We start from the raw sequence: 16,234 nt of genomic DNA, 5'->3' as shown, positions 1-16,234 counted from the left end.
CTGCTCACCCAGCAATTGACGACAATACGGTTAAAAACTGTTTTCCTGTGCAGTATTTCCTAGTACACAAACTTAAATATAATGTTGCTTAGGAGGCTGCGATTCTTTGTCCTTTTAAACAAAATCCTACCTTTCTTTTGATTACATCAAAACACCTCAACCTGATGTGTTTACTTTTCAAAGTTTGTCTGCAAGAAGACTATAGTAGAATCCGTGATAAACAATGATAGACGGCCCACTATGAGCGTGCCTGTTTGTAAAGGTGATATTTATGCTAATGCATGCAACATGTTTTCTCCAGCCAACTGTCAGACATAATAAAGTAATGAAGATAATGTATTCTCCCATCTGTTATCTTCTCAGGTGCATTATGTATTTCAGGAGCAATTTCGTCATCACATCAGCCAAACATAGTATAAGGCTATATTACGCTAAACACATGTAATGAGAATTGATAATGAGTAGACAATTATTGAATATAACACAAAGGAGACACAGGTTAGTGCAAATTATAAATAAGGAAGAAGCAAACAGAGGAATGTCTAAAAACTCAAAATTACTATTTTAATATGTCATTCTGTGTAGAATTGAAGAGAGCATTAAGAGGAAAGAAATGCATCAGTTTGGTCAGCTCAAGTCAGTAAAAAAAAAAGAAAAGAAAAAGAAAAGTCAAGGCAACAGATTTCTTAATGGTGAATGAACAAGGGGACGTCAGTTCATTGAACATTGCAAGCATGGCAGGTCCGCAGACAATGGATAAATGGGTGTGCAAGTCCAAGCTTACTTAGAGACTGCATTTAATCAGCATTTGCATTCCATTTACATATTTTGACACGAAACAGTTTTTAAGCATATCCTTTATATATATTTTAGTAAATGTGCAGTAACTCTATAGTTACCTCTAACCCAGTAAAAACCAGAGATATTGTGTTGCTGGTATTCCAGATACTTTTCCAAAAGACTACAAATGCTGGAAGCTTTCCTCTCCTTCAAATTCCATTATACAGTTATTTAGTAAAGGACACAAAAGAGTTCATTTGATGGAAGCCATTATTTTCATAGCCTAAAAGCGAGCAAAATCAATATTTCAAAAATAAATGTATTCAAATAGATTTAACTTGGACAGAAATTCTTTTGTTGTGTCTAACTCATTTTATTCCTATCAAGGTAACCTGAAAGGAAAGGAAAACACGTGGGTGGCTAATCCATCACTGTGCTGTCAGTGACACCAGTGATTTTATTAAACATTATTGAATCAAATTCAAAAGAAAGCAATACCTCCTGCTTTCACAATACCTGCTCTAGCTGCAAATTATAATTTGTGCCAACAAGACAATTACTGCATACATGTTTCTGTACACAAACAAATATAGGGTAAATAGAATAGCCTGAGCACATGCCAAACTAAACATAGCTCTTTAGCAAGTTTCTTTTGTTGTGACTGCAAAAATAGAACTACTAAGTAAGCAACTTTGTTCAAACAATTGATGCAATTCATAAAACAAGACACAAAATGAAAGTTGGCTATAGTATGTACTTAAATATCTCATTCATGTTTCTCTAAAATATGCCTCAATTCACACTGTGTAACTGAAAACAGTTACAAGTTGCCAAAAATAGGCTGATTTAAACTACTGGTGGGCTCTGGCTGGTGGCAGAGCTCTCACAGCAAACCTCCAGTGAGAACCGATCAGCATCTAATATAACTGCTTTGAGCTGAGATTCTACCAGCAGGTCTCTAAAGGCCAAGACTGGAACAAACATGGAAAGGGGCTTTTATGAGTGAGCTTAGCATGAATACCCCAGGCGCAGTTTAAAAGCTATTTCAGTTCATATGACAGGGAAACTAGTGGGGTGTACTAAAAATGTGGCAACAAGGTTAATCTGGTTTGATATGTAACCTTGAAATGAAGGGCTCTGAGAGGAAAAACAAATTTTCAGAAGAGTGGTGAATGTTACATTAATCATTTGTCTGTTATTCTACAATCCACCAAATAGAGCAACTTTGAGGGGAAAACCAGGTTGTTTCACCATAAATCTTCCCCAAGAGGGTAAAAAAAACAGAGTTGTGCACTGTAGACATTGATTGACAAGAAATAACTATTATTTGATATTCTGTTTGATCACAGTCGGGGCTAGGCTTTTTATATTACTTTAGCTGGTTATTACTTGTATTTCATTCCTCTTCTTAAATGTGTACTTTCTGATAAGATGGTACCTTAAGTGTATACAATAGATCAGTTATGCTTACCTAAAATCTTAATTGAGTGAGCTACATGATACTGGAAGGACCAAAATACCCACACAGACAATTCAAATTTGAAATGCACACAACACAGAGCAGGAAATTTTTCAGGAAACTTAGTAAAAATTATTTCATATATTTCTTACAGGTTTTTAAAAATATTAACTGTTTTACTGAGTAAACTGTCTTTGAAGTGGGACTGTACAAGGTTCTACCAGTAGATATGACCTCCAAGCAGACAAGACTACCAAGCCGTGATCGTGATCAGCAGCACGCATATTTTAGTTGCCAAAAAGATATTTATTTAAATGATAATGATTTAAGCATGGGTCTGTCATCAGAACATTTACAATATGAAAGAAGGACACAGACACCATGACATCACTCATTCATTTCGTGCTTCAAATTTTGTTGCTGCCATTTTTTAAATTTATTTTTTGGAAACAGAATTGATCATATTTAAAAGAAGATGACTGAGTATTCTACCCTAACTAGATTGGTTTTTGAGCTTCATCCACAAACTGTACAAATGAAATGCAGATACAGATATCTGCTAATCAATGCTAATTAGTAACAGACTAATATCAGACATCAAAAAGTACAAACTTCTTGGGAGGTGTGTGCCAACAAGCAAACTTATATTAGTCAGTCCAGAGGTGTAATTAACTATGCATGCCATGGAGGCGCCACCTAGCAGACAATCAAACAGTCATATTCATAACAACGTCCAGCGTACAGCATCTGCATCACTGCAGCCGCAGCACCAATCCATCTGCTGATCTCCCGCTCCCTTCTCCCCTGACTTGTAAACAAGACCCCAAGATACTTAAACTCCTCCACTTGGGGCATGAACTTGTCCCTGACCCAGAGTCGGCACTCCACCCTTTTCCAGCTGAGGACCATGGCCTCAGATTTGGAGGTGCTGATTGTCATTCACACTCAGTTGCGAACCACTCCATTGGAAGCTGGAGGCAGTCACCTGATGAAGCTAACAGAAGCACATCATCTGCAAAAAGCAGAGATGAAATTCTGAGACCACCCAAGTGGAAACCTTCTGCCACTTGGCTACACCTAGAAATTCTGTCCATCAAAATTATGGACAGAATCGGTGACAAAGGGCAGCCCTGGCAGAGTCCAACACCCACCAAAAACAAGTCCACTTTATTGCCGGCTACACGGACCAAGCTCTTACAAAGGCTGTATAAGGACTGAAAGGCCTATAGCAACGGATGCAACGAATGCCTTCACCAAGTCCACAAAAGACATGTACACTGGTTGGGCAAATTCCCATGCCCCCTCGAGGATCCACAAGCGGGTAAAGATGGTCCAGTGTTTCACGACCAGGATGAAAACCAAATTGTTCCTCCTGTATCAGAGGTACTACTAACGGAGGGACTTCTTTCCACCACCCTGGCATAGACTTTCCCAGGCAGGCGGAGGCGTGTGATCCCCCTATACTTGGAGCACACCCTCCGAACCCTTTTTTGAAGATGGGACCCACCATCTCGGTCTGTCAATCTAGAGGTACCGGCCCTGATCTTCACACAACATTGTAGAGGCACAAACCTCATCCAAACCAGGAGATCTGCCTCTAAGGAGTTCTTAAACTGCTTCAGTGACCTCACCCCCAGAGATAGACAAGTCACCCCCCTCTACCCCAGACTCTGCTTCTTCTACAGAAGACATGTCAGTAGGATTAAGGAGATCCTCAAAGTACTCCAACACCTGACAATGTCCTCAGTTGAAGTCAGCAGTGCTCCATCTGCACACTGTACACAGTGCAGGTAGAGCAATGCTTTCCTCTCCTGAGTCGCCTGATGGTTTGCCAGAATCTCTTTGAGGCAGTCCAGGGAAAATAAAATCAACTGATGAAAAACTCTCTCTTCTAAACAGTTTAGTTCTAACATAAACAAAGAGTAGACTGTTTTTTTTTCTATGCCTGTGAAAATACTGTCACCCCCATTATCACACTTCAGTGACACCATATGATTACACTCAAAAATACTTAATCTTACCTGCAAGCACAGTTACACATGCTGCATTGTCTTTAATGCCAAAGGCAAAATAAGAGGTAGTTAAATGCTTGTGACATCTCTCCAGTCCCTGTCCCTCCATAATGGAACCACCACAAACACTCCTGCCATGTCAAGCTGATAAGATGTGTACATATTCTGGTAATGCCCTATGAAGAAGAGTTTTGTGTAGCTATCAACATATAGAGGAAAAAACACGAATTAATATTAAAAGAAAAAATATACAAAGAATGTAATTCTTATTCTGGGCAGCCCAGAGTACCGAGGCCTGGACTTGATAAGACTTTCATCATTCACATCCCTCACGATTGCAAATGAACCCAGGCCACCCCCAGTGTCCATGTATGAATACAAACAGCCTGACAAAACAACACTGCATCTTTCTGGTTATTGGAAGTAAATTCACTTCCATTTCCACACAGCATCCCCAGACAATTTCGGTGTGACACTAATACGGCAGGAACTAAAGGATGGAGGATTTAGTGTGACTCAGCTTCTACATATTGGCTTCTTTTTACATCAACACAACAGCCTGATAAATGCTATTCTCTACCTTTGTTGTTCTCTCCTGGGTTCTATGTTGTGACTGGTCTTACAGTGAGATATGAAAAGTGCAATCCTGAAAGCACAATTATGATGGTCTGGAAATAAACACTCAGGTTCCAAATGAACAACAAAAAAATGTCTGCAACTGATGGTAACCAGTGGTAGCCCTCAGCCTTCTAGTAGGTAGACCTATGGTATCAATTTGAAAATCCTAGGTGACTTCCTTCTGGACTTATCCCGTTCCAAAGATTTTCAGAAAACTTGACCTCTGAGTGATGGTCAAGGTCAGTGAGATCAGAACTAGTCTGAGACTTAGGAGATACACCTATACTATTAATTTCAAACTCCTACGTTACTTCGTTCTCGAGTTATCACATTCACAAACTTGGGTGTCCATATTGAAGGCCACCTGTTCCACAGGATGACGCCACTATCCCATCAGCCTTTTACAGCTAAGGGGTAAAAAATTCTCTTTCAAATGTTTTTGAAAAGGGACAATGCACTTCCTCAGGTTTCCAGCAAAGCGCTCACCAAAAGTGCAGAACACACAGCTGGGAACGAGGACATTTTTTTATTAATTAGTAAGATTTGGATGCAATTGAATTATAGAGAAATTATTTTAATTTTTTCTCCTTCCATGCATAGAAATGCCCATGGACAAAATATTAGAAAAGCCTAAGGAATACAAATTAGTCTAAATCAGAATAGGCTGTTTTGCCAAACACTATAAAAGCAATTAAATTTTAACAAAGATGTGGGAAGGGAGGACACAATCACCCCCTCCACGCACACACCGTCATAATCAAATAGTCACAAAAACAGATGCTAAAGCACTGATTAAGCTTTAGTGAGTACATCCTTCATAGCCCTGGGCATATGCTGCAAAATCCGCTTCAGTTATCAACATTAGCTGGGAAATGAGACTCACATCTGACTGCGATAACAGTCCCTGAAGTACCACTAATGGTTGCTGGGTACTTCTAAAACATGTGGTCATATTCCACAATTCCACTATTGCACAATTTTCAGTTTATAATCTGTGATTAGGGTGAAAATGTTTGCAAAGTAAGGAAAGTGAACAGATAGCAAAAAAGCTGCGCCAAAATTTGCAATGAAGCGAAACAAGGACAGATAATGTTTGTTGGGCTCATTCTAGTCAGCCAGCTACAATAAGTTGGAGATCAGCAAAGCCCTAGGCTCGGGGGTTTAACAGCCTTCAAATGCATAAAACTTCACAGAAAAGTGACAAGTCATGATATCTCTTGAATACAAATCCTAAAAAAAAAAGAAAGAAAGAAATTCCAAGTGTAAAACCTCTGGAACGAATTTTAAAAAGTGTTATTTCAAAGTGTTAATAAATACTAGACCTTGTTAATGCTCTGAAATATTCCAAGGTGAAAGTATGAGATTACAGCAGTCATGAGAAGCTCTCTCCAAGCTCTGTAGCCAGCAAAAAAAAGTCTCAAACATCTCACACTGGTTAATGCATGAGGAACTCCAGGTTAAACATGGAGAGTATATCTGAAGTTATTAGACTGTAAGAAGAGCCCTTGTGGAGTATAATATCAAAATGGGAGAAAAGATGATAAGATGTTACCGCTTCCTCTATCGATGCATCAAATAAGGCCAAATATTTCCAACATATGTGATAGCTATAATCAAAGCCATTACTTACAGTTAGGAAACCTGTAATAAAAAGCTTGTCGTCTAATGGGGTTGTTCAGATTGATCCAGGAAACACATTAACAGGGGCAGTTAACTGTGAGTCTACATTATGAGAAATGTTAGCAATTCCCTCAGAGAGCTTTCATATGCCCTTAGCAGGATTGCCTGATTCATCTGTGCCTGGCCAATATTTTTGCACAACAGCTCTGATGGCACTGGATAATTGTTGGAACAAAAAAAAACCAAACAAAAAACAACACAAACAAACGAAAGACCCCACAGACAATGATATATCTATACAATATGTTGGAAAAAATGATACCAGTGAAATTCACTTTCATCTTTGTTTACTGTGTCCATCTATCGGTTCTTTTCCGCTTATCCGATTCATACTCGTTGGGGGGTGGGGTTGGAAACTACCCGAGCTATTGTACGGAGAGAGGTATGATTCCCCATGGATATGCTGCCAGACTGTCACAAGGCTAACACAGAGAAACAGACAACCATTCACACTCACATTCATACTTAATTTAGAATCAATAATTAACCTAACACTACTAAGTGCACATCTTTGGACTGTAGGAAGAAGTGGGGGTACACAGAGAGAACCCATGCAGCGATGGAGATAATGAAACTCCACACAGAAAGGCCCCAGCCAGATGGTGGATTCAAACCCAGGACCTTGCTGTGGACAAAAGTGCAAACCAACATACTTAGGAAAAATTTATTATAGTCGAAATATGAGTTTAGGGAGTCATTCTGTAACAATAACTGTATATTGGTGTACAAAAAGAACAACTACACTAATGGTTAGTGCCTAACAGCCAAGAAAGGAACTTTTAAGCCATTACCAGCTAGGTTTTAACAACACACCTGAGACTTTAATATAACATTTCTTTTTCATTTTAAGGCTAAATTAACTTTCTTTCATCAAAATTTTCAGAATGATAGAAGCAAATGTGGGGAACTGGTTGGTGCCATTACCCCTTTTTATGCTTACTGCTGGCCATCACCCTCTACAAACACAAAATGCCCACAACGGTGAGCTAACACTTATCAAGTGCAAACAGATCTCTCATCTGTCAGCGGCTCTGACTTGACTGTGTGCAGCAGTATGTTATTACTTCAGCAAGGTCATGAAGCAGTTCTGTTTCAATTTATCAACCAGGAGGCAGGCTAATATACTGACACTACTAGTTTGATTACCAGTCACTCATCTGGCAATGTTTTAAACATATCCTGGTAGTAGCATCCTAAAGCTGAGTATTTGCAGATTTTTTGCTTTATATAACTGAACATTCATCATCTTAGAATTCAATGCAACCATCTATTTTCTTTACTGCTTATCCAATTTAGGTTTGCAAGGGAGCTGGAGCCTATCCAGGCTGTCACAGAGAGGGGCACAGGGTACACCCAGTCTATCACAGGGCTAACACAGAGAGACAGAAACATTCATGCTCACATTAAGACCTACGGCCAGTTTAGAATCACTAAATACATGCATGTTTTGGACTGTGGGATCAAATCGGAGCACCCAGAGACAACCTACACAGGAACGATTCAGAGTCCACACAGAAAGACCTTAGATGGCAGAGACCTTTCTGTGAACCCAGGATCTTTGCAGCTGTTAGGAAACGGCAAAAAGTAAACACTGCAAAGCCTCATTGTAGAATTTTGGATGACCATTTGGACCAAAATAAAGGTATTTGAAGACACAGGCTAAAATAACAAAAAGCTTATGAAAATTAGTATATATGGCTGCAAGAGCTACACACGACTTCCATTTATCTCTTGTTATGAGAAGATAAGCAATCACTGGTTTTAAAAGATCTCTACATTTTGTGATTTTCTCTGTTTTATATTTCTCCGTTTTTAAATTAATACAACACTAATGCGTTTGTTTCTGACCAAAACTATGAACCTTTCGACCAAAACTTTGAACTGCTGAGTTTCTCAACACTGAAGGGACAAAGTAAAGTACATTAAAATGGCTACTTATCTCTATTTCTTGCACACATTAGTCAGTGTAACGCCAGTAAGAGAGAAGAGAGAAACTTCTATGCTTGTGCTCCATCATCACAAGTCAGAGCACCACACACAGCTGAAATGTGTCCTAGTTCAGAGTGTGGTGGCAGTGATACAGAGCGTAGTGCTAGTCTAACAATTTAGCCAAAGCAAGGCTCTTGACATTCTAATTAGGGAATTTTCTCCTCCAGTTCAGCAATGATGGAGCAGGGCTCTTTATCAGGCAGGCCAGGCCACATACCTGGCAAGCTCCAACATCCTAGCGAGCCAGACTATCTCAATGGTCCACATCCCTCCATTGCTCTCCGTGGGCAAAATAAATGAACCACCAGATGTTCTAGTGAAAACTAGCCAAAGATGATGACTAGCTGAAGACTGATGAAAGAGATAGATTACAAAACACAGGCAACTTTAGTTCTTGTATAAAATTTGTCATTGGTATATGGAAATAAATGCATGTTTTAAAGGAAAAATGTTTCTCTATTTAACTTCTTGTTCTTCCCAGCGTTAAATCACAGCTTTTCGAAGTGTTTCCTGATTTGTTCAAACCTGTGATCATCACCTCTGAGCTATCATCTTTGAACATAGCAGCTTTGAAATTTCTATCTAATACTTGCACTCACAAGCACATTGAATGCAATTAATGAGCTTTAAACATGCAAACATAACCTTGGGAGAAACTGATTTTCACAAGAACATAAGACAGAGACAGGAAAAGGGAACAAGCTGTAGAGAAAGTACTTAGGGCTGACAAGTGGCAGTAATTTAAAGTCTTATCATCTGGGTTATTCGACTCATTAACGTAGCAGCAAGCATAGCCTAAAATAGCTGCACACATGCACAAATGCTACAATAGTGAAAACATCTACTGACGGCAAAGTACTATCTTAAAACCAGCGCACTTGTTAAGAGTTTTTGAAAATTTGATAACAGCTAAGATAACAGGGGCCTGACTAACTGAGGCCCACTGATCATTCTTGACTTTAAAGACAGCAACAGAGAGAAGACAATTTCAGATTGCTCAATCGTGACATGACTGAAAGACTAAAAACTGGATCCTTTATCTCATAGCAGAAGCAAGAAGAAATAAGTTGTCAATGAGATGTGGCTGAAAGCTTAATAAGTGCTATTAAACAGCCCTTGTGTTAAGAATTATCAGTCCTAATTAGAGCTGGGCGATAGAACGATAACGATATGTATTGCGAAATAACTTTTTCTCGATAGAAAAATTTAACTATTGCGATAGGCCTCATCTCTCTTGTCCTCTTAAAAAAAAAAAAAGAACAGCCAATCCAAATTAAGTAGCGCAGAGCCGAACCAATCACAGCCGCAGCGTCACGTCACGTGACTTGTTACGTACAGCACAAGCGCCAAGGCGCACATGTGTATTTGTTTTTGCAGCCGGGCTGCCCAGGTAATGAAGGAAATGAGTTTGCCAACTAGAGAAAAATCAACCGAGAGCGTGAGCGAAGGTTACCGAAGAAAAAACAGATGATGGTTCCAATGCCGGAGAGCTTGTCGAACGGAAGGGCCACAGAAGTTCCGTAATGTGAAGGTATTTCGGCTATTTCAAGTCTGACAAAAAACAGAGTAGCGCGCACTGTAAATTGTGCCGAAAGCGAGGCTGGAAATACAATAAAGCGGTGCATGCTCAATCTTTGACTGAAAGCGCTAATTCGTCATTCGGCTTTTGTCAGGCTAAAGTCACTGTTAAAACTGTTTGAAAAGCTAAGCTATACAACAAGGAGAGATTGAGAATTTCCTTTTAGTTCTCAGTTTATTTGATATTGACAAAAGTTAGTCAATTTTGTCTGTTCTTCTGTAAAACAAACTAAGATTTATTTTTAGAATTAATATTTTGTTTCTAAGTGGAATTGACAATTTAGTGGTCTGTTTTGTTTGTTCTATTTTGAAACTTAAACGCTTTAGCGGCTGCCTTTTGTGTAGTTTGCAATATTTGCCTTTATTTATCTGAAACTGAAGTCTCATGTTCCTTAAGTACATCTACCCTGTTGAACTTATTATGGGAAATAAATATTTTAATTAAAACAAGCTGCTAATTATTTCACATTTTACTTGTGAGCAACGGCACATTTAAATCTTACAAATATAGTTATTTGGCTTATATCGTGATATATATCGTTATCGCCTGAAATGAAAAAAACATATCGTGATATGAAAAAATCTTATATCGCCCAGCTCTAGTCCTAATATGACATAACAGTAAAACTATTGCACTAAGCTAATATGTGCAACATCAATACCTAATCTAAATCTATTTTAGATACAGAAGCACAGTTTAACATGAAAAGATGATATGTCTGTATGAATAATTAGAAACTCGCCAACACTTTTTGATATTAGACATATGTATAGAAAACTCCAAAGATTTAGCCCAGATCTTTTTTATGAATATACAAACATGACTTGTATTTAAAAAACAATAACAACAACAAAAAAGAAAAACAATGCATTTGCCCCTCATTTATTTATTTATTTTAATACTAATGGAATCCAGTTTCCTTGTACCTGCAGAAATGTGAAAGCTTTTTTCCTTTTCCTTGCATTAATGTGTCTGGCATGGCCAGAGTAAAGTGGCACTCATCGTCACTGAACCAAATATTGACAGAAAGGCGAGCAAGGTCTCCGAAGTAAACACAGAAAATGGTAATAATTATAAGCATATTTGGGTCACAAAATGAGTCACATTATATTGACCAAGATGGATGTTGGCAAAGCAGGATCTATTCTTAAGGGAGAGATATTGTTTCTCTATTGCAGCCTCTGATGAGAAAGAATTATTATTTGTTTTCAGCGTTTTAACACATGAGGCTGCTGTTGGATCACTGGGAGGATGGATACATGATGTAATATGGCATTTCTGCTTGCAAAATCACTTTAATAACCAATTTGTTATCTAAATAGACTATTAATTTCCTAATTTGAAACTAATCACTGCAGCCCACATTTGAGCCCTTATGAGTTAAACTGCATATTAGGGAGATAAATGGTGCTGAATGGATGTGTGAAAGTAAACCTTTCATCTAATGTGAAATACCATCACAGCCTTTTCTCATATACCTTTATGACCGAGTTCATTTTTCTCCTGGAATTTGTGTTTCCACTTTCATCTGTCAATCTCCATTTCTACAGAACCTTATCTGTCCATGTGTATCGGTCTCTCATTTCCCACCATTAAACCTTCAATTTTTTGCTGTTCTTTAATCTGACACCCTCTTATCAATATTACAGTCTGTCTTCTCTCCTTCGATACACTCATTAAGCCCACTTAAACCAGTAATATGGCAGCTGATCAGCACGCACTGATTATATGACAGATCTTCGTCAATCAAGTGGAGGCAATCAGGGCTGACGTCTTTCAATCACACAGTCAAGACTTCTACGAGTGCATAAATGTTATTTGCATTATTAGTTCATCTTCTGTGCTGAAAAATGTTCAGCAAAATGTTCCTGAATGATTGGACTCATTGTGATCACCTCCTTCCCACAAACTTTAATCTGAATTTAAAACAGTTTTTCTATCACTAGGATTTGGTATGCTTTTTCACTTCTCTTTTTTGGTTTCTTGGCAACAGTATTTGTTTTTGTCACCTTCCTGCCACCTCTCTGTAATTTTCTGTGATTGGTCTAAAATTTAACATAACTAGCAGTGATGCCTTGCAAAAAAAGCATCCCTTTTCCTGCTGTTTTCATCTCCTTGGTTTCCTGTTTCTGTTCAGCACTAGATAAGGCCTTCTCTTATCTTTCATCCATCCATGTCCACGCTCCTCCAATGCACAAACTTTCTTTTATGTGACTTTCTCTTTATGAATTTTTCAGCAATCACTTTTTAAATAATTCCTTTTCATTCTCCACCTCCATGCCAAGTTTTATCAAGCTTTCCCCTTTCTTCATCCTCTTTAATTCCCTCATCCTCTAATACATCAATCCATAACTGTCAACCCAAGTCCTTTGCTCTTGTCTCATGATTCCCAGCCACACTGTAAGTGATCAAATGCTCCACCAAGCCAATCAAGCTACACTAGTGGTCATATCACTCGTTATGTGCAGAAGCACTAAATCAATACTATTCCTCATCACACGCAAGGCCACACACATACACCACTACAGAGTAGAACATGTGAGGTGCATCCCAGTGCTGTGGGCCCGTGATAAATCACCCAGCCACTTCTATTCAGTCTGCCACCCCTCGCAGCTGCCTACAGACCAAGAGTAGTGACTCTGATGCCTTGAGGCAACTGCAAAGCCACAACTCTGATCTTTACAAGCTACAATAGCCTGAGGTAATGAAACTATGAAAATTAAGTCCACGGTCATGGATTGCATCAACCTTCCCCTTCTCTGTGATTCTCAACTATTTGATCTGACAACGCTGGCTTGTTTTTGGGGGGATTGTGCAGCAATTTTGCATCACGGTTATGACCATTTCTGGAGTGAAATGTTTTTTGTCTCTCTCTTCATAACAACACATATACAAATAAATATAACCATTATACAGGAAACCCGCTCTAAAATGCATTATAGTCGCATTATTCTTCATATTATTGTGACAGCTTCCTTTCTAAACAACGATGTGATCTGCATATAAAATGCCATAAAGTTATTTTGGGGAGTGTGTGTGTGGTCATAAACCAGGCCAGGCAAACCGGCAAACAAAGAAACATCATGTGAGCTCACCTAGCAAAGCTGACATGTTCTGGAAAATTCTGAGCAGCTCTGGAGTGATGGCTGGGCTGTTCTCCAAAGTCACCAACCTGCATGATGACATGATGATGAGAGGCAGACAAGGGCAAAGTAAAAAGCAAGATGAGAGAGAAAGAGCAAAAAACAAGAAGTAACAAAAGAGATGTTCATTAGATTAGAGATGGCAAAAGAAAATTGGATGAGAAACAGCAACATGACAAATATTACAGGAAGAGAAAGAAGGTCACGGGGATTTAAAACGGAGGAAAAACAAGGAATTATGAAGGTTGTGTACAAAGAAAAAGGAAAATATCATAAAAGCAACATCGAATGGCTAAATTTTGGCTATAAATGAAGTCCACTAAGCAAATTGAAATGGAAGTTGTAGTCTATATAAAAAGAACTAATATTAGGTATCTAGCAGGAAAATGTTTGAATACACAGTTCATTTACATTTTTAGGTTACTAAATGTGTTATTGACACATCATCAGGATATTATAAGCACAACACAACCTTAGAAGCAAACAAAAAAAAAGAAAAGAAAGAAAGAAACCCGATTTCAGCTGTAAACCAAGCAAACAAATATTTAGGGCACCACTGTTTATCAAGTAGACTAAAAGATAGGAAAATAGATATTAAGACTGAGGGTTTCTACTGCAAGACAGACATGGCATGCTGAATGCTGAACAATGAAGCTCTCCAGCGCGGCAGACAGAAAAAGAGAGATTAAGTAGGACGTTAAAAAGCAAATGGATGATAAAAGAGCAATATAGGGTAACCCTGACAAATTCTCCTCTGCTGAACTGAACCCTTTGGAGGTAATGCATTTTCAAAAGTGAACATAGTGTACTGTAGCAGGCACCTTCATTAAAATGGTACATTCCCAAACATTAAGATAAAGTTAAGATTGTGGTTGAGCTGCATGAATTAACAACACCTGCATTTAACTCAGGAATGGATGCCTTTGAAAAAGAAAATTGAGAGTCAGTAAATGAGGCTGATGTTTAACATGAGAAAAGGATTCCGGTGAAATAGAGAGTATGCGAGCACATGTGAGAATAGTGTGTATAAGTCATAAATGTTAGTGTACTGCAAATGCCTCTATACCAAAGCTCCAGCCCATCCTCCAGCAAATACACATGTGGCGGCTGCGAAACATCAGTGCTCAACTGGATGACAGGAAGGAGAAAAGGGTATAGGTTCTTGCTTTCTGCCCCGAGGCCCTGTGAGAACACAAAGATACAGGACGTCAATGCAAAAAGAAAGCCTGACAAAGAATGCACTTTAAACACTCCACCTTATGTGCTTCAGTTTAATGGGTTTTCCTTGCAGATAACTTTAGCAGAATGGTGTGGAATAGAGACACATTGGCTTATCCAAAACCTGACACACCCTTCCCCAGCAACTGTTCAACTACTGGTAAAAAGACCAGACCTCAGTGAATCAAGTTAACAGGGAGGAAGCTCTTTGTAAGCACAGAATGTTTCTTTGGCTGCAAAATACTTGCCTTAGGGTGCAAGAGTTGTTTATGGATTTATTTTTTTAAATCCTCACTTTATGTCCCTTTAAAACACTATAGACCTATTAAGTTCGATTTCTGGAAAAAAAGCATGGGTACAAGTCCTGGAACTAAGTCAGAGGTCCTTTCTTGGTCGTTTAGATTTTAATGACGTTTAAGATGACACAAGAGTACGAGTAAGAAATGACGGAACTGCCCCTTGGGAAATTTTTTTCTTGGCAAAGTCTACTTCACAAGTCCTTTGTTACTAATGCACCGGACATCAGTATGTGGCCATACTGTCAGACAGAAAAGGGGAATGAGCAACCGAGTAGTGTGTCATTTTGACCTCAATAGTATCACGCTGCTTTCAACTAATAGGGGACATAAAACAGTGCTACTGGAAGCAAAGATGAAGACTTTAAAACCAAACCCATATTTCAAGGTATATTACCACAGCTATAACGCTGGATTTGACTGTAAGAAAGGACACAGCTCAACACACATGCAGCTCTAAATGATTGTTAGAGGTTTGTGTTTCTGGAGTAAAATCTGGTCATCTAGTAAAGATTCTGCATCTCTTTTTCCAGATATGTTTGGGTCAAATGCAACAGCACCATATCTAGAGTATGACCAACCATTTGATTATAATTTTTTACCTTTAATGTTTCAACCAGGCTATAGACTATATCAATTTGGCTACACATAGTATAATTGAAACAGCTAAACTGAATGCTTCACTCAACATATCATAGAGAAAGAGAGTTTGCGTTTTTCAAATTATTAAAAAAAAAAAAAAAAAAAAATGCTGATTCCCAATACACTTTCCTGGCCAAAAAAGTCACACATGTCAATATTTAGTTGAACCATCTTAAGCTGGCATTGTTTCAATAAGCAAACCCCTGCTGTCTTTATCTTTCAAACTTGGGCGGTCTACCAGAGGCCTGGGAGCTTTAGGGTCCTGCGCATTATCTTTGCCTTTCCTAAGCTGTGTTCTTCTGGACGGATCTCAGATGTGGTTCCTGGGATCTGCTGGAGCTATTTGCCCAGTTTGGGGATCACTTCCCTGAGTGCTCCGATTATCGCAGGACCACTATTACATTCTCCTTCCACATCTTCTCTAGCTCCTCTCTCAGCCCTTGGTAAATCACAAGGTTCTCATGTTCTTTCTTCCCGATGTTGGTTAGCACTTGAGAGTGATACATCTATCACTACAGCCTTCTCCCTCTGCTGTCAATTGAAATATTTAATCGCAATTAATCGCATGATTCCCCAGAGTTAGCTCGAGACTAATCATAAATTAATCACAGATTTCTTTATTTTTTCTAAATGCACTTTAACAATATTTTTTCACGTTTCAACATCAGCATGGAGGTGGGCAAACAGACTTGCTTTAGTCACATGTATGTTTATGTAATACTGCTCAGAATATTCTCCAGAAAAACCTCAAGGGTACTGCGTGCTCAAAAAATATGCCAAAAGTAGACTTAAGCATATATTTCCTCACAATATAACTG

At 38.7% G+C, this 16,234-nt stretch overlaps 1 protein-coding gene across 1 annotated transcript in view; it reads right to left on the bottom strand.

Annotated features, from left to right (window-relative positions):
* Window positions 1-16,234, bottom strand: part of ipo11 (importin 11) — a 118,901-nt gene that overhangs the window by 34,533 nt on the left and 68,134 nt on the right. The window contains exons 21-22 of the mRNA XM_003446075.5: window positions 14,327-14,442; window positions 13,213-13,289 (exon numbers count right to left, since the gene is read on the bottom strand). Of these exons, the coding sequence (XP_003446123.1) occupies window positions 13,213-13,289; window positions 14,327-14,442 (193 nt within the window). The remainder of the gene's footprint in view (window positions 1-13,212; window positions 13,290-14,326; window positions 14,443-16,234) is intronic.

This window comes from Oreochromis niloticus, linkage group LG12 (genome assembly GCF_001858045.2).
Source record: "Oreochromis niloticus isolate F11D_XX linkage group LG12, O_niloticus_UMD_NMBU, whole genome shotgun sequence".
NCBI classification, from domain to species: Eukaryota; Metazoa; Chordata; class Actinopteri; order Cichliformes; family Cichlidae; genus Oreochromis; species Oreochromis niloticus.
Note: the sequence above shows the minus strand (reverse complement) of the source record. Positions and strands in the feature narration are given on the sequence as shown.